The sequence below is a fragment of the Myxine glutinosa genome, chromosome 1 (genome assembly GCF_964187855.1).
Source record: "Myxine glutinosa chromosome 1, kmMyxGlut1.1, whole genome shotgun sequence".
Classification (NCBI taxonomy): Eukaryota; Metazoa; Chordata; class Myxini; order Myxiniformes; family Myxinidae; genus Myxine; species Myxine glutinosa.
The window spans coordinates 173,892,657-173,915,606 of record NC_136261.1 but is presented as its reverse complement, the minus strand read 5'-3'; the positions used below and the strand labels follow the sequence as shown (position 1 = coordinate 173,915,606).

Here is a 22,950-nt window from a genome sequence, read left to right as displayed (position 1 = left end):
ATTTTTCAAGTATATTGGTTGGTCTTGTGCATTATTTTGTCTGTCTGTTTGTTTGTCTGTCAATCGCCTACAGGTCACAATTTTAACCGATCTTCACGAAACTTCACCAGATGGTACAGTTGGGCATAAGAACCGCTTATAGAGGCCATTTTCCCCCGTAGAGCGGGGGTTGGCCTTTTTTGGGCACCGTGGTCCCCTTTTTGAAGCAATGTTTTATGGCCGGATGCCCTTACTGCCACCAAACCTGTTAATCGCCTCTTGCGACACAAAGGGAATTACCAGTGAACTGGTACTCAATTTGCCGACCTCGGAAAGATGACAGGCTGAGTCAACCCCCCTGGTGTTAATTCAGCGATCGACCGGGATCCCAAGCCAGCACCCAAACAGCTAAGCCAACACCAGGCACCAGTCATAAGGAAAAAGCCTATTTATTTTGAGGTCAAAAGTTAACCTGAAGGTCAAATTTCTAAAACTGTCGTTTTTTCATCCAATTGACTTGAAAATTGAACAGCATTTTCATATTGACTCACTACATTGGGAAAGCAACTATTTTTGAGGTCAAAATGTCAAAGGTCAACTAAAGGTCAAACTTCTAAAATCATCAATTTTCATCTGAAAAATCATCACTTTTCATCCAATTAACTTGAAAGTTAAACAGCAATTACATAGTGCATCACTAGATTGGAAGAGCAACAATGTTGAGGTCAAAGATCAACTCAAGGTGAAACTTCTAATATCAATTTTCATCTGAAAAATCATCAATTTTAATCCGATTGACCCAAGCTTTGATTACGATTGTCCATTTAATCTTAATGAAATGGACAATTTAATGTATCCATGGCAACTTTATATTTTGGGGAGGGGTGGATTTTGCAAGTATCATGCTCTGCATGACACCTTCTTATTTATCTGTTTGTTTGTTTATCTGTTTGTCTGTGAGAAGGATATCTTAAAGAGTTATGGATGCATTCAGATAAAGGTTGGTGGACAGGTTGGGTGTGTGACAAGGACAAATTGATTAGATTTTGGTGAAGATCCAGATACGAGAATTTTGAAAAGAGATTCTTCACCACTGAGAGATAAGGCCAATGACGATATATAGCACCATATCTCAAAAAGTTGTGGCTGGATTCGGATGAAACTCTGTCAACGGGTTGTGTGTGTGACAACATGGTGGACGGGATCGTTAAGGTCCGAATGGTGATCTGGCCTTTCAGTGGGATACAAAACATAAACCTCCAATCTACTTTACTATCTACTATCCTCCTATCTACTTACAAAAGACCTCCTATCTACTTTCTTAACAATGCTCCGGTATGATAGACCTGAGCCTCATCCTGGTGGTGGGGTGGCTATCTTTATCAAAAACTCTCTTCCTCACTCTCCTTGCACTGCCCTCTCTCCTCCTCACCCCCAGGAGTACCTCTGGCTACGGCTTCCTCTCCGCTCCCACCTTTTGTTCATATGTGTTCTGTACCGTCCCCCAAACAGTGATGACTCCATTTACATTTCACTGTCTGACAACATGGACCAACTTCTATCCACTCATCCCAACTCTCTCTTCCTCATATGTGGTGACTTCAACTGCCATCATGCCACCTGATTGGGTGTGGGTTCCTCTCTCACCAGTCATGGCACCTCAACAAAGGACTTCTGTGACTCACTGGGATTGACACAATCTGTCAATTTCCCGACCCGGATCTCAGCCAATGGAGTATCTTCTCTTCTAGACTTGATTATGACAAACTTCCCTGCTAATGTCTGCTGCTCTTCTTCTGCTCAAATCGGTTCTTCTGATCATGTGCTTGTCAAAGTGGACATCTCTCTGGCCATTCTCAGAGAGCCTCCTCAGCGTCGACGAGTCTGGCATTTCACTCAGGCCGACTGGGACGGTCTTCAAGCAGCCATCAATCATCTGGACTGGTCTCCCATCTCCACTGCCTCTGACATCAATTCTTCCTGGGAATTCTTCCAAAGCAAACTGCTCTCTCTCATGCACAGATTTATCCCATCTCGTCTTCAGTTGTCTTACCCTTCCTCCCATCCATGGTACACTGAATCTTGTGGTGAGGCAGTTGCCCTGAAACAACTTGCCTTTGCCTCTTGGAAGGCTAATCCAACTGAGGGCAATCTCAGTTCCTTCCACCAAGCTCGGAACAAGTGTGTGTCTACCCTCAGGAGTGCCAGGAAGCACTATCTCTCCTCACTCAAGAATGAACTCTCAAACCTGTCTCCTTCCTCCAAATCCTGGTGGCATCTGGTCAAATCCGTTTCTGGTGTTTGTTCCCCCTCCATCCCCTCCCTTACCTCAAATGGCCACACAGTTGACATCGCACGTGACAAAGCCGAATGCCTCAACTCTGTGTTTGCCTCAAAATCTTTAGTCCCAAACCCATCTCTCTCTGTCCCCACCTTTCCCAGTCGAACCCAACTGCTCCTGGACTCTGTGTCCTTCTCTTCTGACAAGGTGGAGGACTTTTTGTCGAACCTCGACTCTGATTCTGCAACTGGACCAGGCGGCATCAGCCCACGGGTCCTAAAATCCTGCTCTGCCGCTCTATCTCACCCTCTCTGTTCTTTTCACCCTATCTTTTGCTCAAGGTCATCTGCCAGCATCCTGGAAATTAGCAAACATTACCGCTTTACACAAAAAAGGTGCAAAAACAGATCCTTGCAACGACAGACCAATCAGCCTGCTCCCAATTATCAGCAAAGTCATGGAATCCATCATTGCTTCGGATATGAAATCATTCCTCTTCTCCAATGGCTTGATCTCTGATCATCAATTTGGTTTCAGACCAGGTCACTCTACTCTGGACATGCTGCTTCTGCTGTCTCAACAATGGATGGAGGTCCTCAATGCCAAACAGGAAATCAGAGCTGTCTCCCTTGACATATCACGTGCCTTCGATACGGTCTGGCACCCAGCTCTGCTCACCAAACTCTCCTCCTATGGTATCCATGGAAATCTCCATGCATGGCTTGCGGACTTCCTCTCTGGTCGTAGTCAACGTGTGGCCCTGAAAGGATTTCTCTCATCTCCCCCTTCCTGTTCAGGCTGGAGTTCCCCAAGGCAGTGTGCTGGGCCCTGTGCTTTTTCTGGTCTTTATCAATGATCTCTCCGACTCTCTGGAAAATCCTCTCTATCTCTTTGCTGACGACTCCACTCTCTGCCGCTCCATTCCTCTTCCCTCAGATCGGCAGTCTGCAGCCTCCTCACTCTCTGAAGACCTGGACAAAATCACAGACTGGGCAAACAAGTGGAACATGTCTTTCAATCCTGACAAATCTCACACTCTTACTATGTCTCTCCGAAAAGATCGACTGGACAACCCTCCCATCTACTTTCTCAACAATCCTCTCCAAGAAGTTCTGTCGCTCAAGCTTTTGGGTCTCACTATCTGCCATGATCTTTCTTGGGAAAACCACATTTCCAAGCTGGCCTCCAAAGCCAGTCGCCGACTGGGCATCCTCCGTCGTGCGAAGTCCTTCCTCGGCACACCTGAGCTCCTCACCACATACAAGGTTTTCATCCGCAGCTCAATGGAATACTGTTCTCCCCTGTGGGCTGGTGCTCCTGCCTCACACCTAGCTCGGCTTCACGCTGTTGAAACCAAGGCTTTCAGAATCATTGGAATCTCCCGCGATGAAGCTATCTCTGAGGGCCTTTCACTCACTCACCGCAGGCAGGTAGGTGGTCTTTCTGTCTTCTACCGACTCCTCTCCGGCCTTGCTCCCCCAGCTCTCTCTGTGCTCTGTCCCCCAAATATTCCTACAGGTCGCACAAGATCTGCCAGCAACCCTCTGATGGTTAAACTGCCGAAATCTCGGCTCTCTGCTCACCTTCACTCTTTCATTCCTCTTTTCTCCCGCCTCTGGAACAAACTCCCACACTCCCTTCAATCCCACTCCTCCCTCCAGGTCTTTAAAACAGCTGTTCACCACCATCTCTTATCTTCCCCCATCCAAAACCTTGATCTTTTCTACCCCCACTAATTCACCCCAGATCCACCTTGTTTGAAATTCCAACTTCTTTCCTGGAAGTCCTGGCAGTGTCCATATGTTTTATACCTCTCCCACCCCCCCCCCCCCTTCCCATGCCCCCCACCCAAAGCCCTCTCCCTCCCACAGATCTCTCGATGTCTCCATGTCTCTTGGTCCCTGCTCTCAAATGTTGTGTTTGTGTCCTTCCCCCTCTCTCCCCATCTTGTCTACCGCTCCCGATGTTATTTGTTTTATGTGTCGGTTTGTCTTTCTGTGTGATTAATGTTCGTTTTTTCACGAGCCTCGATCTTGTATGCAAAAAAAAAAAAAAAAAAAAAAAAAAATGCTCTTGAGGAAGCTCAATCATTCAAACTCCTGGTTCAACAGTGATATTTCTTTGGAAAACCATGTTTCAATACTGGCCTCCAAAGCCAGCCACCGACTGTGCATTCTCCGTTGTACAAAGTCCTTCCTTGGCACAACTGAACTCCTATCCACTTACAAGGCCTTCATCTCCTATCCACTTCATACTGCTCTTCCCTCTGGGCTGGCTCCTCTGCCTCACATATTTCTCAGCTCGATGCTGTGAAAACCATGGCCTTCAAGAGTATTGGAATATCCAGCGATGAAGCTGAGCCTATGGACTTATAAGTTCGCCAACACAGACAGGTTGGTGCTCTCTCTGTCCTATATCGCCTCCTTTTGGGTCTTGCACCATCTGCTGTTTCTGTGCTTTGTCCCCCAGGTTTCTGCAGGAATCACACGGTCCACCATCAACCCCTTTTTGGGGAAACTATCTAAATCCTGGATCACTGCTCACCTCCACTCATTTGTTCCTCTTTTTTCTGCTTGTGGAATCAACCCCTTGTTTGTATGCCTCCCTCTGTCTTGGCCAACACCACAACTGTTGGAGTTTGCCCCTCTTTCTGCTGTTCCTTTTGTTCTGTTGTATCCTTCTATGTTTCGTGTACTCGTACTAGCTCTTCCACGAGCCTCGTCTGTGTATAAAAATATGTAATAAACTGTTCAGCGTGCAGAGGTATGCACGCTACTGAGTGCCGTTCTAGTTACCTCCACTACCGAAGATGGACGGAGGTTATGTTTCGGAGGGTCAACATGATGGATGGACGGAGGGTCAACCCCTGTCTGTTTGTTTGTCTGTCAGGAAGATATCTCAAAAAGTTATGGATGGATTCGGCCAAAATTTGGTGGACGGGTTGGGTGTGTGACACGCACAAATTGATTCCATTTTCATGAAGATCTGAATCGGTATACGAGAATTTATATGTATATTTTTAAGTGATTCTTCGCTCTTGGGAGATGGGGCCAAAAACTATACATATTATGATATGTGAAAAATTGTGGACAAATTATGATAAAACTCGGTGGATGAGTTGGGTAAGTGACAAGAAGAAGCCAATTAGATTTTGGTATGTAACAAGGACAAATGGTACAGATGCACTTCTGGCCTATCAGTCTGATACAAAATGTGAATTGTACAGCCTGGTGGGTATGCGCTCTACCGAGTGCCGATTTGATTGTACATCTGTTTTTTATGGCTTGCTGACATTTGGCCTTTGTGGAATTACACATGTGCACGGCTGAGATTAGTTTGGATGTTGTGACTTCTCTGGTCTGTTTTTATGTAATGCCTGTGCGGTGTATGGTATATAAAAAGAGTAGGAGATCTTGGGTAACTTGGGTGAGATCTTGGGTAACTATTAATCAACAGTGAATTCTGATAATCATACATATGGGTTTTGCGGATGTAACTGAATGATCTTTTCGTTCTTTGTTGAAATATAAGAAGTGTAAGGAAGTGTTTGTCATTCACGGATTGAAAATGAAAGAAGGTGGAGGGTTTAGCAAAATGTTTCTTCCTGTGTCTGGCCTGGTATTCCAATTGACATGGCTTGGTTAGCTGTTTGTCATTTGTAATCATCTCTCATTGTATCAATTGCCCCCAGCTGCAACAGGATTATATAATTACAAAGGAAATTGCTCAACCAGTCCAAAAATGCAAGTGGTATGCAATTATTTTGGACTAACCTCGTTCTAATAACCTTGCAACCTCGTTCTTCCATATAAGTGGTAATTTCAAATCACTGCCACCATTCCAACTGGCTATACTGGGAGTTGGCACTGCAACAAGTTATGGCACTACAGCTCTCAAAACAACGCACCATCTCTGTTGCAATGCCTGGACGTTGGAGTTCGGGGCTAAGCTTTGGACTTTTGAGAGACAACTCTCCTGCACTCTCTCTGTTTGGTGGCTAGTCCAAGAAGTACGTGGTTGGAGAGACATGGACACCATCTCCTGACCATCATCTGTTTACTTGTCTTTTCTCCAAAATGAAAAAAAAAAAACATCTCCACTTTTTCCCACTAAAAAAAAACCAAAAATGATCTACACAAAACGTTTTTTTGACATCTCTTTGTAGTATATATTTAATTTTATAACTTATTTGCTGGGAGACCATTTGTGAAATCATGATGTTGAAAACAACCCCCGAAACAGGAAAAGTTTATTCTCAATCCAAACTTTAACTGTCACTGACGAGAAAGTTAATTTTCTTCATTGCTCATCCAGTTAATTAATTGCTGTTATCATTTTAAACAAAGTTTCGCTCACCTGTCATTCCTAGTTTGTATGCGCATGGTTGTATGTATTCAAGTATGACATGCATTTCTGACATGAAAACAAGGGCCTGAAGATTTTGACATACACACAAATTCACAACGTGGGTTGGACTTTTACATTAAGAGTTTGATCAGGTCACCAGCATGCAATGGAATGTTGAGTTTGACATAAGCAGGATGAAAAAATTGCATTTACCTGCACTTTAATTACCTTGTGATACCTTGTGATATTATGGATGGTTCAATAGTCATCTGGCTTTAATGCAAAAGTAGTCAAACATTTAACATTAATATTGCAATGGCAAAGAGCATGATTTTTCATTCATCCAAAATTGGACACACCTACCAGGCGAGAATGATGAAAGGTGCACTGCATGGGTAAATTTCTCAACCGCTTCTTCAAAGCAGCCATCCTTGTACAGCATGCAGGCCTGATTGCTTACTGTGTCGACATCATGTGGATTGAGTTGGTCCAATATAACCTGTGAATGGTGCAGTGGAATGTTGATAAGAAAAAGTACTGCAACATTTGCAATGCATTTAACAAATCTCCTACCTTTGGTTAATAAAGGTGATGTGGACCACTCTTGATCAAATGTAGAACAGTCCAAAACGATTGACAATATGGATAAACAGTGAAAAGTCAATCAATGGATAAATCAATTTTTATACATCGTTTTTAATTCAGAGGTAATACCGCAAAAGGCTCTTCTTCTTCCTCCTCTTCCATTTATAATTGATGAGGTTCAATAATACCAAGCTTCTGCCCTACCTTGATCACGATACTCCTCCAATTATCTCTCTCCACTTTCCAACCTGCTCCACCTCACTGATATCCCTCTTCACACAATCCTCCCATCTCAACTATGGTCTACCTCTTTCCCTCCTACCTTGCTCCTTCAACTTATCTGCTCTCTTTGCCATTCTCTCTTCCCTCATCTGCACCACGTGCCCAGCCCATCTCAGCCGGAATTTCACCAGTCTACCCATTAGGCTCATCTGCACAACAATCTCCCCGTCAAGCTCATCTGCACACCAATCAATATCCTCCCTCAGTTCCTCCATTCTCCTGCTATCCACCCTCTTAACTCCCACAATCCTCCTCACCCAGTTATCCTCGTAAACCTGCAGCCTCTTGTTGTACCTCTATCAGTGCCACCATTTCCAGACTGTAAAGTTGGCCAGCATAGTACACGACATCAGAGCCTTCCCTTTCAATTTCCTTGATATCTCTCTGTCTGCCATTACTCCCTCCACCCACCTCAACATCTGCTTAATGACAAATAAAGAGGTATGAACGTAATAATTAAGAAAAAGCAATGGGAAAATGATTCGATCTTTGGAGAGATTTATAAACCATAGTTTATGCGGCTGGGTGAATTTTAAGAGGCAGAGAGTTACACATGTAGTTAATATTAAGGAACATAAATGAAGAATCAACATTTGCCAAAGTCTTCATTGTTATGGAAGCAACAACACGAATATTCCTGTTGTTTGATTATAGTGTGGCGGACACAAAAGCCCACTGGCGTGGTGACATCATTCCGCGCACCAAGTGGGCGGTGGCCACGCACCAGGGGTAGGCGTGGCCTCATGATATACACCGGGCGCCCAGCCCGGGACAGTACAGTGTTACAGTGTAGTCTTACAATAAAGACGTTTATATGTTACCGCTTGTCCGCTTCCTCCTTGCTCACAAGCAGCGCGCGTAACGCCGCGCTTTACTGGTGACCCTCGACGTTGGATCTGCTGGAGCGATCCTTCCACACGCGACGCCATCGCCATGGCCGACTTCGTCAAACTTCCGGAATTTTGGGAGGCTCAGGCCGAAGTCTGGTTCGTCCAGGCCGAAGCCCAATTTCAGCTTCGGCGCCTCACCGGCGATGACACGCGCTATTGCCACGTCGTCGCCTCCCTCGGGCCCGGCACGGCCGCTCGAGTTGTGTCCGTCCTTCGCCACCCACCGAACGGCCACAAGTACGAGGCACTCAAGCGGCTACTCCTAGCCACGTTCGGCCTTACGGACGACGCACGGGCCGACCGCCTCCTGGATCTCCCCGAGCTCGGTGAGACGCGCCCGTCGGTCCGAATGGACCATATGCTGTCACTGTTGGGCGACGAAGCCCCCGGTTCACTATTCCGGGCGCTTTTCCGGCGCCAACTTCCAGCGCAGGTCCGCCTCGCGTTGGCCGGGACCGAGCTAACGGAACCCCGAGCATTGGCGGCCGAGGCGGACAGGTACTTCGCCGCTTCGGACATGCGGGCGAGCGTCGGCGTGGCCGTCACGGCCCTCGACGCTGATGTTCAGCAGCATGTTCCACAGCATCAGCTTCTACAGCACGCTGATGTTCAGCAGCATGCTGATATGCACCTCGTGAACGCCGCCACGCCCCGCCCACCGCCGCGGCGAAAACCGCCACCGCGGGGAAACCCGCCAACTCCACCGGCCTGGCGGAGCCAGCCGCGCTCCTCCAGCTCCACCACCTGGTGCTGGTTCCACGCCAAGTTCGGCCACGAAGCTCGGCGGTGTCATCCGCCGTGCTCCTTCAACGGGTCGGGAAACGCCCGGGCCGGCGCTCAATAGTGGCGATGAGCGCCGGCCATTCGAACAGCCTGCTGTTCATAACGGACACCTTCTCCAGGCGCCGTTACCTGTGCGACACGGGAGCGCAGGTGAGTGTCATTCCCGCCGGCACGTCAGACAAGCACGCCGCGGGTGGGGGCCCCGCGCTGCTTGCCGCGAACGGGACGCCCATCCGTACGTATGGAAAACGCTGCCTCTCTCTGCGGTTTGGAGGGCAGGTTTTCCGATGGACGTTCGTCACCGCCGACGTGCCCATGGCACTGCTTGGCGCGGACTTCCTGTGCGCTAATGGGCTCCTGGTCGACGTCAAGCGCAGACGGCTTGTCCAGGCCGAGACGTTCAGCTCGCTCGCTTGTGCGTTGTCCAGCTCAACGAGCGGCTTGCCAAGCGGCTTGCCGAACGATTCGGTTCCGGCCACGTTGGTCTGTACGCTTCCGGCAGCGGACGCATTCACCCGCCTCCTCGCCGGCTTCCCGGCCCTCACGCGGCCCACCTTCTCGGCGGGGGCCGTCAAGCACGGGGTGGCCCATCACATCCCCACTGTCGGGCCACCGGTCTACGCCCGGGCACGCCGCCTCGAGCCGACGAAGCTGGCGGTGGCAAAAGCGGAGTTCGCTACCCTGGAGCGACTCGGCATCGTTCGGCGCTCAGAGAGCGCTTGGGCGTCGCCGCTGCACATCGTGCCGAAGCCCGGCGGGGGATGGCGACCGTGCGGGGACTATCGCCGTCTCAATGACGCCACGACTCCCGACCGCTACCCCGTCCCCCACATTCAGGACTTTTCCGCCCGTTTGGCGGGCAGGTCCTTCTTCTCGAAGGTGGACCTCATACGCGGCTACCATCAGGTCCCCGTCAGGCCGGAGGACGTCCCGAAGACGGCGGTCATCACGCCATTCGGACTCTTCGAGTTCTTGCGCATGCCCTTCGGTCTGAAGAATGCGGCTCAGGCGTTCCAGCGACTGATGGACAGCGTCCTGCGCGACTTGGATTTTGTCTACGTTTACCTGGACGATATCCTCGTCGCCAGCGCGTCCCGCGAAGAGCACCTACGCCACCTCCGCACGCTCTTCGAACGCCTGGGCCAGCATGGCCTGATTGTGAACCCCGCAAAGTGCCGGTTCGGCGCCGCCACAATCGATTTTCTGGGGCACCGTGTCACCAGGCACGGGGCCGTCCCCCTACCGGCCAAGGTGGAGGCGGTGAAGGGGTTTCCGCGCCCCCGCACGATCAGAGGGCTGCAGGAGTTCCTGGGCATGGTGAACTTTTACCATCGGTTCCTGCCCCGTATCGCCCAGCTCCTGCGCCCCCTGCACGAAGCTCTCCGAGGTAAGCCGGGCAAAGGCGACGTTACCTGGACCGAGCAGATGGACACGGCGTTCACGGGCGCGAAGCTCGCCTTGGCTAACGCCACCATGCTCGCGCACCCGGTGCCCGATGCACCGATCGCCCTCACCACCGATGCCTCGGACTACGCGGTGGGCGCAGTGCATGAGCAATGGGTGCGTGGAGCTTGGCAACCGCTGGCGTTCTTTAGCCGGCAGCTTCGCCCGCCCGAACGCCGTTACAGTACCTTCGACCGCGAGTTGCTCGGACTTCACTTGGCGGTCAGGCACTTCCGCCATCTGCTCGAGGGCCGGGCGTTCACTGCCTTCGTCGACCACAAGCCGCTGATCTTTGCGATGGGCAAAGTCACCGAGCCGTGGTCGGCCCGGCAGCAGCGTCACCTCTCGGCCGTGTCCGAGTACACGACGGACATCCAGCACGTCGCGGGGAAGGACAACCCGGTGGCGGATTGCCTTTCCCGGGCCGTCGCCCACGCAGTCCACCTCGGCATCGACTATGCCCGGATGGCAGCGGACCAGGCCGCTGACCCCGACGTCCAGGCCTTGCGGACCGCCGTCACGGGCCTCCGCATCACCGAGGTGCCGTTTGACGGCGCGGGCGCGGCCCTCTTGTGCGACGTCTCCCTCGGGCGTCCTCGCCCCATCGTGCCCGCGGGCTGGCAGCGCCAGGTGTTTGACGCCATCCACGGCCTGTCCCACCCGGGCGCGAGGGCCTCCCAAAGGCTGATCGCCGACAAGTTCGTCTGGCATGGCCTCCGGAAGGCCGTCCGCGGCTGGGCCAGGACGTGCCTCGCGTGCCAGCGCGCCAAGGTGCACCGGCACACCCAGGCCCCGTTGGCCCCGTTCACGGTGCCGGAACGCCGGTTTGACCACGTCCACGTGGACCTGGTGGGACCTCTGCCCCCCTCGCGGGGTTTCACCTACGTCCTCACCATGGTGGACCGCACCACCCGGTGGCCGGAGGCCGTGCCCTTGGCGTCGACAACGGCGGCCGATGTCGCGCAGGCTTTCATCGCCACCTGGGTCGCCCGGTTCGGCGCCCCCTCAGACATCTCATCCGACCGCGGCCCCCAGTTCACCTCGGAGCTCTGGGGGGCGGTTGCGCAGGGGCTCGGGGTCCGGCTGCACCGAACCACGGCCTACCATCCCCAGGCTAACGGCCTGTGTGAGCGATTTCACCGCTCATTGAAGGCCGCGCTCCGGGCCACCCTCCGCGACGGCGGCTGGGTCGACAGGCTCCCCTGGGTCCTGCTGGGCCTCCGGACGGCGCCCAAGGAGGACCTGCGCGCATCCGCGGCGGAATTGGTCTTCGGGCAACCGCTGCGGGTGCCGGGCGAGTTCCTCCCCGACTCCACGGCACCATGGTCCGCGGCACAGCAGCGCTCCGCTCTACAAGAGACCGCCCAGAGGTTCGCCCCGGTGCCAACGGCATGCCACGGGCACCCACCGACGCACGTCGCCCCGGAGCTTCGCACGGCGGAGTACGTCTTCGTCCGCCACGATGCCCATCGGACACCACTGCGGCCCCCGTACGACGGGCCTTTCCGCGTGCTGGAGACCGGGGCGAAGCACTTCACCCTGGACATCGGCGGTACTCCTGACCGCGTTTCGGTAGACCGCCTCAAGCCGGCCCACCTCGATATGGACCATCCACCGCCAGTGGCCCGACCCCCACGTCGGGGCCGCCCTCCTGCGGGCGGACCCCCGGCACCGCCCAGCCCCGCCGCCACGCCGCCCCCCGGTCCTGCACCCATCCCAGGGGCAGCCAGGGGCATCCCACCTGGCATCCCTGCACCCCGGACGCCGCCGATCGCCAGGGGGCGCTTCGGCCGGGTCATTCGTCTGCCCCGCAAACTGGCCCTCCAGGTGCGCGGGAATTCTGGGGGGGCGCGTGTGGCGGACACAAAAGCCCACTGGCGTGGTGACATCATTCCGCGCACCAAGTGGGCGGTGGCCACGCACCAGGGGTAGGCGTGGCCTCATGATATACACCGGGCGCCCAGCCCGGGACAGTACAGTGTTACAGTGTAGTCTTACAATAAAGACGTTTATATGTTACCGCTTGTCCGCTTCCTCCTTGCTCACAAGCAGCGCGCGTAACGCCACGCTTTAATAGCTTCTTTTTGGAGGTATACTATCTATCCGTTGGTGTACTGGGAGCCTGTGAAGTGTCTTCAGAATTGGAGTGATGTGATCATGTTGATGAGGTTGCACGAAAAGCATTGCAGGCACATTCTGAATGAGTAGTAATGACTTGAGAGATGAAGTAGGCAAGCATCCTCACAATGAGTTTCAGTAATCTAAGAGCGATGTTGATTACGAAGCAGAGTTTCAAGCCTTATGATCTTATGATTTAGGCATGAGCACATTAGGACAACGGTGTCCAGAAAGAAAAAAACAGATTTGCAGATTTTAGCAAAGCATGAAAAATAGTAAATAGTTCGGTCCACAGTGACACCTACATTTAAATCCGGATAAGGTCAGGTGGTAATCCTCTATCTGGGGTTGGATCGTTTAAAGAATGGATGGAGAGCCAACAATCAGCATGTCCGTCTCATCAGTAAAAAAAAAATCACAATACACAAAAATCACAGACACAAAAATCAACATTGATTTTGAGAAAGTTAATGGATGCCAATGTTTGAATTTTTTAGAGACTGGGATGTGGAGTTGCGGAAAAGAGCAAATCATCAGGTTGAATGGAAAATTGTCGATTCAAGCTGGTGATGTATCATCGCAATCTAGGTATCATCAGCATAACAATGAAACAGGTCATGAAATTTGTGAAATTGTACCAAGTAGATGCAGATAAAGAGAAATCAAGGAACAGACCAAGAACAGATCACTGGAGAACAACAAAATATAAATTAATTGTGTCTTAATATTTAGTGTCGATGTACCGATTTTGTAAATTATGATTTAAACCATTCAAAAACCGATTTTAATTTATTTTTTTGTGTACAGAATCGAGGATCGTGTAAGAGCTAACACATTAATCATGAAAACATTCACAGACACATGAAACATACAATGAAGTGAGTGGGGGACAAGAGGGGGAGAGAGAGGGAAGCACACAAGCACAACAACAGTAGAGAAAGAGGACGTCGGTAGATCTTATCTGTGGAAGGCAGATGAATGGGAGGAAAGGGGGAGGGGTACACGGTATAAAGCAAATTAACACTACTAGGAATTTCATGAAAGAAGTTGGAGATTGAAAGAGGAGGATTTGGGGTGTTTTAATGGGGGTAGAAAAAAACAAGGTTTTGGATGGGGGAAGACAAGAGATGGGGGTGAACAGCTGTTTTAAAGACCTGGAGGGAAGAGACGGATCGAAGGGAGTGTGGGAGTTTGTTCCAGAGGCGGAAGAAAAGAGGAATGAAAGAGTAAAGGTGAGCAGATAGTCTTGATTTTGGCAGTTTCACCAGAAGAGGGTTCCTGGCAGATCTTGTGCGGCCTGTAGGAATATTTTGGGGACAGAGCACAGACAGAGCAGGGGGGGCAAGGCCAGAGAGGGGTCGGTAGAAGACAGAAAGACCACCAACGTGCCTGCGGTGAGAGAGAGAAAGGCCCTCAGAATCAGCTTCATAACGGGAGATTCCAATGATTCTGAAAGCTTTGGTTTCTACAGCGTGAAGCCGATCTAGGTGTGAGGCAGGAGCACCAGCCCAGAGGGGAGAGCAGTATTCCATCGAGCTGTGGATGAAAGCTTTGTATGTGTTGAGGAGCTCAGAAGTGCCCAGAAAAGACTTCATACGATGGAGGATGCCCAGTGGCGACTAGCTTTAGAGGCCAGCTTGGAAATGTGGTTTTCCCAGGAAAGATCAGATGCAGAGATAACAAAATAGGACTGAACATGGTCAGTATTATATGATGGTCAACTCGGTCAAAGTATTCTGATAAGTCCAGAAGTATTACATTTGTAGCTAACCCCAGGTCTGCTTTGTGAAAAATATCATTTGTGACCTTCAGAATGGCAGTCCAAGTGCAATCTATATATGTATTTGTTTTAAACCAACTGATTTTGTTGGCACCAGCCTCCTCTTTTAGACCCTTTCAGTTGACTTCCGAAGCAAAAAAATAGTCCAAAAGCTCATTAGAAATTAGATATTCTAGAATCTTTAAGATGAAAAGTAAAAGAAAAACAGCTCTGTAATTTTGAAGATCGTTTATATACAGTAAAGGGTTTTTCCCAAGATGGTAATTGTTCTGGCTCGTTGAATGGGGATGGAACTATAGATACAATGGAGCAATTTAATGTTTTGTTTTAAGTGGAGAAACAAATAAAAGCAAGGGAAAACAATGATGAAAATGTATCAAATAGAAAGTGATCTAAAGAAGGAGAAACTATTTTATGTTGTGGAATAAAATGTAAGATCCAGAGCCAGTTTACCAAGTGCTTTAACGATACACAAGATCTTGCACTGAAAGGACGCAGGAAATTACTTGGCTCGTGATCGAAATTGAGTCGGTGAAAAAGCATTATTAAATCCAATTTAAAAGTTCATGAATGACACCAAATAACAACTTCTTTAAGTTTTGGAGTTGTTTTCAATCGAGGTACAACAAGGCAACGCTTATCTTTAAGCAAATTATTTGGTGAAATGGACCAGATCCAATTTCAATTTTTGGTAGTTAGAAAAAGACTTGGATTTATTGTGTTTTCTTTTTAATTTGGAACGTTATTTTGAGAGAATATAATTAGCAGTAAACCAGAGAAAGCACTTGCCAGTTTTCCAGAATCCAGTAATAAGGGAGCAAATTGATCGATGGTATTTGATAAGTATCTGGTTATAAATTGAGACCAATTGTTCAGTATTATCGGGATCAGGTGAGTATCGTTTTCTTTAATATATTCGTTTATTAATCTATACTCTATAGTATCGTTTATTAATACAGTCGTATCGTTTTCGTAATAATAATAATGTCAATAATAATAATATCGTAAATATAATCGTAACACTGCAATCCCTTTGTCGTTTTTGAAGCGGTGTATGGTTCATTAATGACTCAATGGGAATCTGTACCAAAATCTAATCAATTCGTCCTTGTCACACAACCAACCTGTCCACCAAGTTTAGTCCAAATCCACCCATAACCCTTCAATATATCCTGCTCACAGACAGACAAACAGGCAAACAGACATTAATGAAAACATAACCTCCATTCACCTTTGGTGGCGTACGTAAACATCTATTTTTTGCATCAGAAGTTATAAATATTAACAGACTCAATGTGATGACATGTCATTGGTCTTGTGAAGATTTTTACGGCGTAGCCCATAGAGCAAAGCCGTCTAGAACAGTGTTTGGCTGTCCGTATGTCCATACTGTATGTATGTATGTATGTATGTGTGTATGTATGTATGTATGTATGTATGTATGACCCTCACAAATATACCCCAATCAGACCTGAGGATCTGGTCACATGACAGAGGTGATGTTATTACGTCTGTGATGTAATTACAGCGTACGACAGCTGACTACACATACCGCCATTTTGATCTATATACCGTTCAGGCCGCACACATCGACAAACCTGTCATATATCACAATTGTCATGCTTTACCCTTACGTTTTTCATTCAGTGTGAAACACAAACAACCCGATTGTTAAAATGAAGATAAAATATCAAAAGCATATGCATTATGGGTCTTCCAATGACACAGTATGTATAGGCCTAAGACTTCATGCCTTCATGCCTCACCTTCAGGCCGCTTTGGACAAATGGGCCGAGGTTTCTTAATACAGCAGTATTGTTTTTGTAATAATAATAATAACATTAATAACAATATAGTAAATATAATCGTAACACTGCAATCCCTTTGTCGTGTTTGAAGCGGAGTATGGTTCATGGATGACCCAATGAGAAGTGGTGTATTATTTATTGCAGGAGTCAGGAATTAGCCTTGGTTTATAAGTACATTAACATTGAAGGAGCTGGGGCTCCCACGTCGATCGGAAGAATGGACGCGACAAAAAGCTGGAATTCATCCGAGTTGCTTTAATCAAACCAAACACTCAGGCACTCTGAAAAGCCCGTTTATCGGGCAGCAATATATATACATATTATCCCGGAGCGTTTGCCCAGGAAAGGCGAGAGGGGGCGTGGCCCAGCGTCCTGGTTGCGGCCTGGCAAGTTGAGGGCGAGCCTGCCCAGGCGTCCTGGACGAGCCCGGCATGGTGATCACTCCGCGTCCTTGATAGGTGCAAGGCGATTGTGAAAACCCAGCGGTAGCCGCTACACACGTCCCCCCAGAATCGACTTGCACCGGCAGGGTCAATTTGAGGGGGGTCCTGATGGCCCGGCCGAAGCGACCCCTGGCGGGTCGTGGGAGGGGGTCCGGTGTGGTGGTGGGCGGTCGAGTGGGGGGCACCGTGGACGGGGGGTGGCCTCGCCGCGGCGGAAGGGCCACCCGTGGTGGGTGGTCGACGACCACGTGCGCCGGCTTGAGGCGGTCCACCGCAATCCGGTCCGACCTGCCGCCGATGTTGATGACGAACGACTTGTCGTCCCGTCGCAGCACCCGGAAGGGCCCGTCGTACGGCGGCCGGAGTGGCCCCCGATGTGCGTCGTGACGCACAAAAACATACTCCGCTGTGCGAAGGGCTGGGGGGACGTAGGACTGGGGGTCACCGTGGTGGGATGTTGGCACGGGGGCAAACCGTCGGGCGGCCTCCTGGAGGTCCGAGCGCTGGTGAGCTGCGGACCAGGGACTGGTAGCGTCGGGCACGAATTCGCCCGGGACGCGTAGCGCCTGGCCATAGACAAGCTCGGCGGTGGATGCCTGGAGGTCCTCCTTGGGGGCCGTGCGGAGGCCCAAAAGGACCCACGGCAGCCGGTCGGCCCAACCGCCGTCTTGAAGGCCGGCCATGAGCGCGGCCTTCATGGAGCGGTGGAATCGCTCGCACAACCCGTTTGCTTGGGGGTGGTAGGCCGTAGTATGGTGGAGCTTGACCCCCAGGTTGCGGGCGACCGCGCCCCACAGCTCGGAGGTGAACTGTGGTCCGCGGTCTGACGAGATGTCCGCCGGTGCGCCGAAGCGGGCGACCCAGGTGGCGATGAAAGCCTGCGCCACGTCGGCGGTGGTGGTGGAGACGAGGGGAATGGCCTCCGGCCACCTGGTGGTCCTGTCCACCATGGTGAGCAGGTGTGTGAACCCCCGTGACGGGGGGAGGGGGTCCACCAGATCCACGTTGACGTGGTCGAAACGTCGTTCGGGCACGGTGAAAGGTGCCAGCGGGGCCTGGGTGTGTCGGTGGACCTTGGCCCGTTGGCAGGCCGTGCAGGTGCTGGTCCAATCGCGGACGTCCCGACGAAGGCCGTGCCAGACGAATCGCGCCGACACCAGCTTCTGGGAAGCTTTCCGGCCCGGGTGGGAAAGGCCGTGGAGGGAGGCGAAGATGCGGCGTTGCCAGGTGACGGGCACGATGGGGCGAGGCTGGCCTTGGGAGACGTCGCAGAGCAGGACAGTGTCCGCGAAGGGGATGTCGGCCAGGCGGAGGCCCGTGTCCGCCGCCCGGAGGGCTTGCACCGTGGTGTCGGTGGTTTGGTCCGCCGCCATAAGCGCAAAGTCCACGCCCAGGTGGACCGCGTTCGCGCTGGCCCGGGAAAGACAGTCGGCCACGGCGTTGTTTTTGCCGGCGACGTGCCGGATGTCCGTGGTAAACTCCGACACGGCGGAGAGGTGGCGCTGTTGGCGGGCCGACCACGGCTCCGTGACCTTGGCCATGGCATAAACCAACGGCTTGTGGTCGACGAACGCCGTGAAAGGTCGGCCCTCCAGGAGGTGGCGGAAATGGCGGATGGCCAGGTGTAGACCGAGGAGCTCCCGGTCAAACGTGCTGTATTTGAGCTCGTTCGGCCGGAGCTGCCGGCTGAAAAAAGCGAGTGGCTGCCAAACCCCGTTCACCCATTGCTCATGTACGGCGCCCACCGCGTAGTCGGAGGCATCCGTGGTGAGGGCGATGGGAGCGTTGAGCACCGGGTGAGCGAGCAGTGTTGCGTCGGCGAGGGCCCGCTTTGAGCTTTGGAAGGCCGCATCCATTGCTGCGGACCAGGCGATGTCGTGCTTGGCCGGCTTGCCCCGGAGGGCTTCGTAGAGGGGCCGCATGAGTTGAGCAGCGCGGGGCACGAAGCGGTGATAAAAATTCACCATTCCCAGGAATTCCTGCAGGGCCTTTATGGTGCGGGGACGCGGGAACGTGGTGATGGCCTCGACCTTGGTTGGCAGCGGCACGGCCCCGTTCTTGGTGATGTGGTGGCCCAAAAAATCAACGGCCGTCGTGCCGAAGTGGCATTTGGCCGGGTTGACGATGAGGCCGTGCTCGCTGAGGCGCCCGAACAGTGTTCGGAGGTGGAGGAGGTGCTCGGCCCGGGACGTGCTGGCGACGAGGATGTCGTCCAGGTAAACGAAAAGGAACGGCAGGTCACGCAGCACGCCGTCCATCAAGCGCTGGAACGCCTCAGCCGCGTTCTTGAGACGAAACGGCATCCGCAAGAATTCGAATAAGCCGAACGGCGTGATGACTGCCGTTTTAGGGACGTCGGCCGCCCTGACAGGTACCTGGTGATATCCCCGTATGAGATCAATTTTCGAAAAAATGACCCGTCCCGCCAGACGGGCGGAGAAGTCTTGGATATGCGGGATCGGGTACCTGTCGGGGGTGGTAGCGTCATTGAGACGGCGGTAGTCGCCACACGGGCGCCATCCACCCCCCGGCTTTGGCACGATGTGCAGTGGCGAGGCCCACGTGCTATCGGAGCGCCGCACGATGCCGAGGTGCTCCAACGCGTCGAATTCGGCCTTCGCCACAGCGAGCTTGGCTGGGTCGAAGCGGCGGGCCCTGGCGTAGACCGGCGGGCCCGTGGTTGGTATGTGGTGCTCGATCCCATGCCGTACTGCGACGGCCGAAAACGTCGGCCGCGTGAGGGCCGGGAACTCCGTGAGCAGGCGAGCAAACTCGTTCGCCGCCGGGACGGCGCATGCCAGCTCGGTCGGCGCGGAGCTGCTCAATGTGCATACCAGGGAGCTGAAGGTTTCGGCGTTGATTAAACGACGCCGTTGGACGTCCACCAGCAGTCCGTGTGCGCAGAGGAAGTCGGCGCCTAGCAGAGCCATGGGCACGTTTGCGGTTACAAACGTCCAAGCAAAGCGTTGGCCGCCGAAGCAGAGGGTGACGTTGCGCGGGCCGAAGGTGCGGATGGTCGATCCGTTGGCCGCAACCAAGGAGGGGCCGCAAACCGCGGATTGCCTGTCCTGGTCAGAGGCGGGTATGACGCTCAGTTGGGCGTCGGTGTCGCACAGGAAGCGCCGTCCGGACGCTTTATCCGTGATGAACAGTAAGTTGCCCGTGTGGCCGGCGCTCATGGCTGGTAATGAACGCCGGCCCGGCCGTTTCCCGGCCTGCCGAAGGTGCACGGGGGTCGGCATGTCCGGGCCTTCTGTCCGAACCTGGCATGATAGTAGCACCACGCTTGGTCAGGTGGAGGCGCCGGTCGTCGTGCTGGAGGTGGTCGGCTCGGTGTAGCGGCCGCCAATTGCGTCGGCAGTTCGGTCGTCGACCGTGCCGGGTGCTCGGGCGCCATGGGTGTTGCGTCGGACGGCGGTGGGTCCCATGTCGCCGCTGCGATGCGCTGTCCTGCGGCGGAGATCTTGTCGGCTTCTCTGGCAAGGGCCCGGGGATCTGTGATCGTCGTGCTTGCCAGGGCGAGGCGTACCGGGTTAGGCAGCTGACGGAGGAACAGCTCCCGGAACAGGAATGCCGGAGAGTGCTCGCCGAGCAGTGAAAGCATGTAGTCCATTCGCTCGGAAGGGCGCGTGTCGCCGAGCTCGGGCAGGTCGAGCAGGCGCCGTGCGCGTTCCGCCGATGGGAGGGCGAAAGCGTCGAGGAGAAGCTTCTTAATCGCGCCGTATTTGTCAGCGGCTGGCGGGCTCTCGAGGAGGCTCAGGGCGCGGGCCGCGGTGGCCGAACCGAGCGCTGTTACCACATGGTGGAAGCGGGTGTCGTCGGCCGTGATGCCTCGCAGGGCGAACAGGGAATCCGCCTGTGCGAACCAAACCGCCGCGTGAGCCTCCCAGAAGGTAGGCAGTTTAAGGGCGACTGCCGTGTCCATGTCGGTAGGTCACCAATGAAGGAGCTGGGGCTCCCACGTCGATCGGAAGAATGGACGCGACAAAAAGCTGGAATTCATCCGAGTTGCTTTAATCAAACCAAACACTCAGGCACTCTGAAAAGCCCGTTTATCGGGCAGCAATATATATACATATTATCCCGGAGCGTTTGCCCAGGAAAGGCGAGAGGGGGCGTGGCCCAGCGTCCTGGCTGCGGCCTGGCAAGTTGAGGGCGAGCCTGCCCGGGCATGCCCGGGCGTCCCGACCGAGGCCTGGCAAGTTGAGCGCGGGCCTGCCCGGGCGTCCTGGACGAGCCCGGCATGGTGATCGCTCCGCGTCCTTGATAGGTGCAAGGCGATTGTGAAAACCCAGCGGTAGCCGCTACAACATCATCTTCATAATAATAATAACCTTAATAATAATAATATAGTAAATATAATCATGACACTGCAATCCCTTTGTCATGACTGCAAAGTTACTTGATTGAAGCAGTGTATGGTTCATGGATTACTCAATGAGAAGGGTGTACTAATTATCATGGGAGTAAGGAATTAGCCTTGGTTTATTAATACGGTAGTATCGTTTTCGTAATAATATTACACAACAACACCAACAACAACAACATGCATTTTAAGGCCATTTTCCCTGCTAGAGCGGGGGTTAGCCTTGCGGTCCCCATGACAATCTTCTCCATTTTGCCCTTTTTTCTACATCTCCCCTTGCTAACCCCCTTGCCCGCATTTCCTCTTCCACCACCTTTAGCCAAGTCTTTCTCGGTCTTCCCCGTCCTCTCCTTCCTTCTACATTCATTTCCATCACTCTTCTCAACCAGTCACTTTCATCCTTCCTCAACACATGACCAAACCATCTCAACCTGTTTCTCTTCACAGCATCCATCACAGGCTCTATTCCCATCATCTTTCGCAATTCATCATTTGTCTTCCTCTCTCTCAACAATACTCCGCACATCCAGCAAACCATTCGCATTTCCACCCTTTCCAGCCTTCGTTGCTGCTCTACGTTCATTACCCATGTCTCACTCCCATAAATCATAACACTTCTCATACATGCAGCATACACCTTTCCCTTCAGCTTCAATGACACTCCCCTCCTCGGCACGCCACTCAGTTCCCGAAACTTCTTCCATGCACATCTTACTGTAGCAACCGTTGCAGAGTCTGATCCACCTTCTCCATTCAGCATGTCTCCGAGGTGGCAAAATGTTTTCACACCTTCCAGCTTCACGGCGTCTCCAAGATCCAACTCAACATTTCGTCCATCTGCAGCTCCCTCTGTGCACACCTTACACTTGAATGTAGCTGCCAAACTGGTTAATGATCCTCTCAGACCACTACATTTTCGATGAACCCACTCAGTGCACATTGTACATTGAATGGAGTTCACTCCGACACCCTTCCTGCACACAACACACGGCCACTTCCCAGTTCTTTCCACCTCACCACATGCTTTACCACTTGTCATCACCTTCGTTTTTCTGATATTCAAATTCAGACCTTTTGTCTCCATACATTCCTTCCACTTGTTCATCTTCTTCATGTGTGCGCCCTTGCCTCAGCCTTCCCCTGTCCCCAGTCGAAGTCCATCCATACTTTCTGCAACCAACACCAGATCATCTGCATACAACAACTCCCACGGTAAACCCTCCTTTACATTCCGAGCCAGCACCTCCATCACATCTACAAATCGTAGTGGACTTTGTACCGACCCCTAATGCACTCCCACATTCACATCAAACTCACCACTGTTCCGGTCCTTCGTCCTTACAGCTGTGCGCGCTCTTTTGTACATTGCCATCACAACTCTGATCAACCATTCCTCCACTCCTAACTTCCTCAATGCCCATGTCACTACTTCGCGTGGAACCCTATCAAATGCTTTCTCCAGATCAACAAACCCAAGAAACAACTTCTTCCTCTTCTCCATGTACTTCTTCTGCAACTGCCTCACAATAAAAAGCGCGTCTGTCGTTCCTCTTCCTGGCATAAATCCAAACTGCATTTCGTCAATCTTCACTTTCTTCCTTATCCTCTTCTCGAACACCCTTTCCAATACCTTCAATCCATGCTCCAATAACTTTATCGCTCGATACAAGCCACAGTCCAGAGGGTCACCGTTCCCCTTGTATAGAGGGACGAGGGTACTCAGTTCCCAATCCACTGGAATGCGGCCCTCTTTCACCACCAGATACAGATCTCTGTCATTCTCTTCACACCCCAACTGCCTTTTTTTTTCTTTCTTTTTTTGTATACAGGACCGAGGCTTGTGAG

At 52.0% G+C, this 22,950-nt stretch overlaps 1 protein-coding gene across 2 annotated transcripts in view; it reads right to left on the bottom strand.

Annotated features, from left to right (window-relative positions):
- The window catches only part of LOC137431328 (intraflagellar transport protein 70A), a 199,593-nt gene that overhangs the window by 121,965 nt on the left and 54,678 nt on the right, over positions 1–22,950 (bottom strand). For both annotated transcript variants that reach the window (XM_068122551.2, XM_068122559.2), the window contains exon 6: positions 6,971–7,106. In XM_068122551.2, coding sequence (XP_067978652.2) covers positions 6,971–7,106 — 136 coding nt within the window. The remainder of the gene's footprint in view (positions 1–6,970; positions 7,107–22,950) is intronic.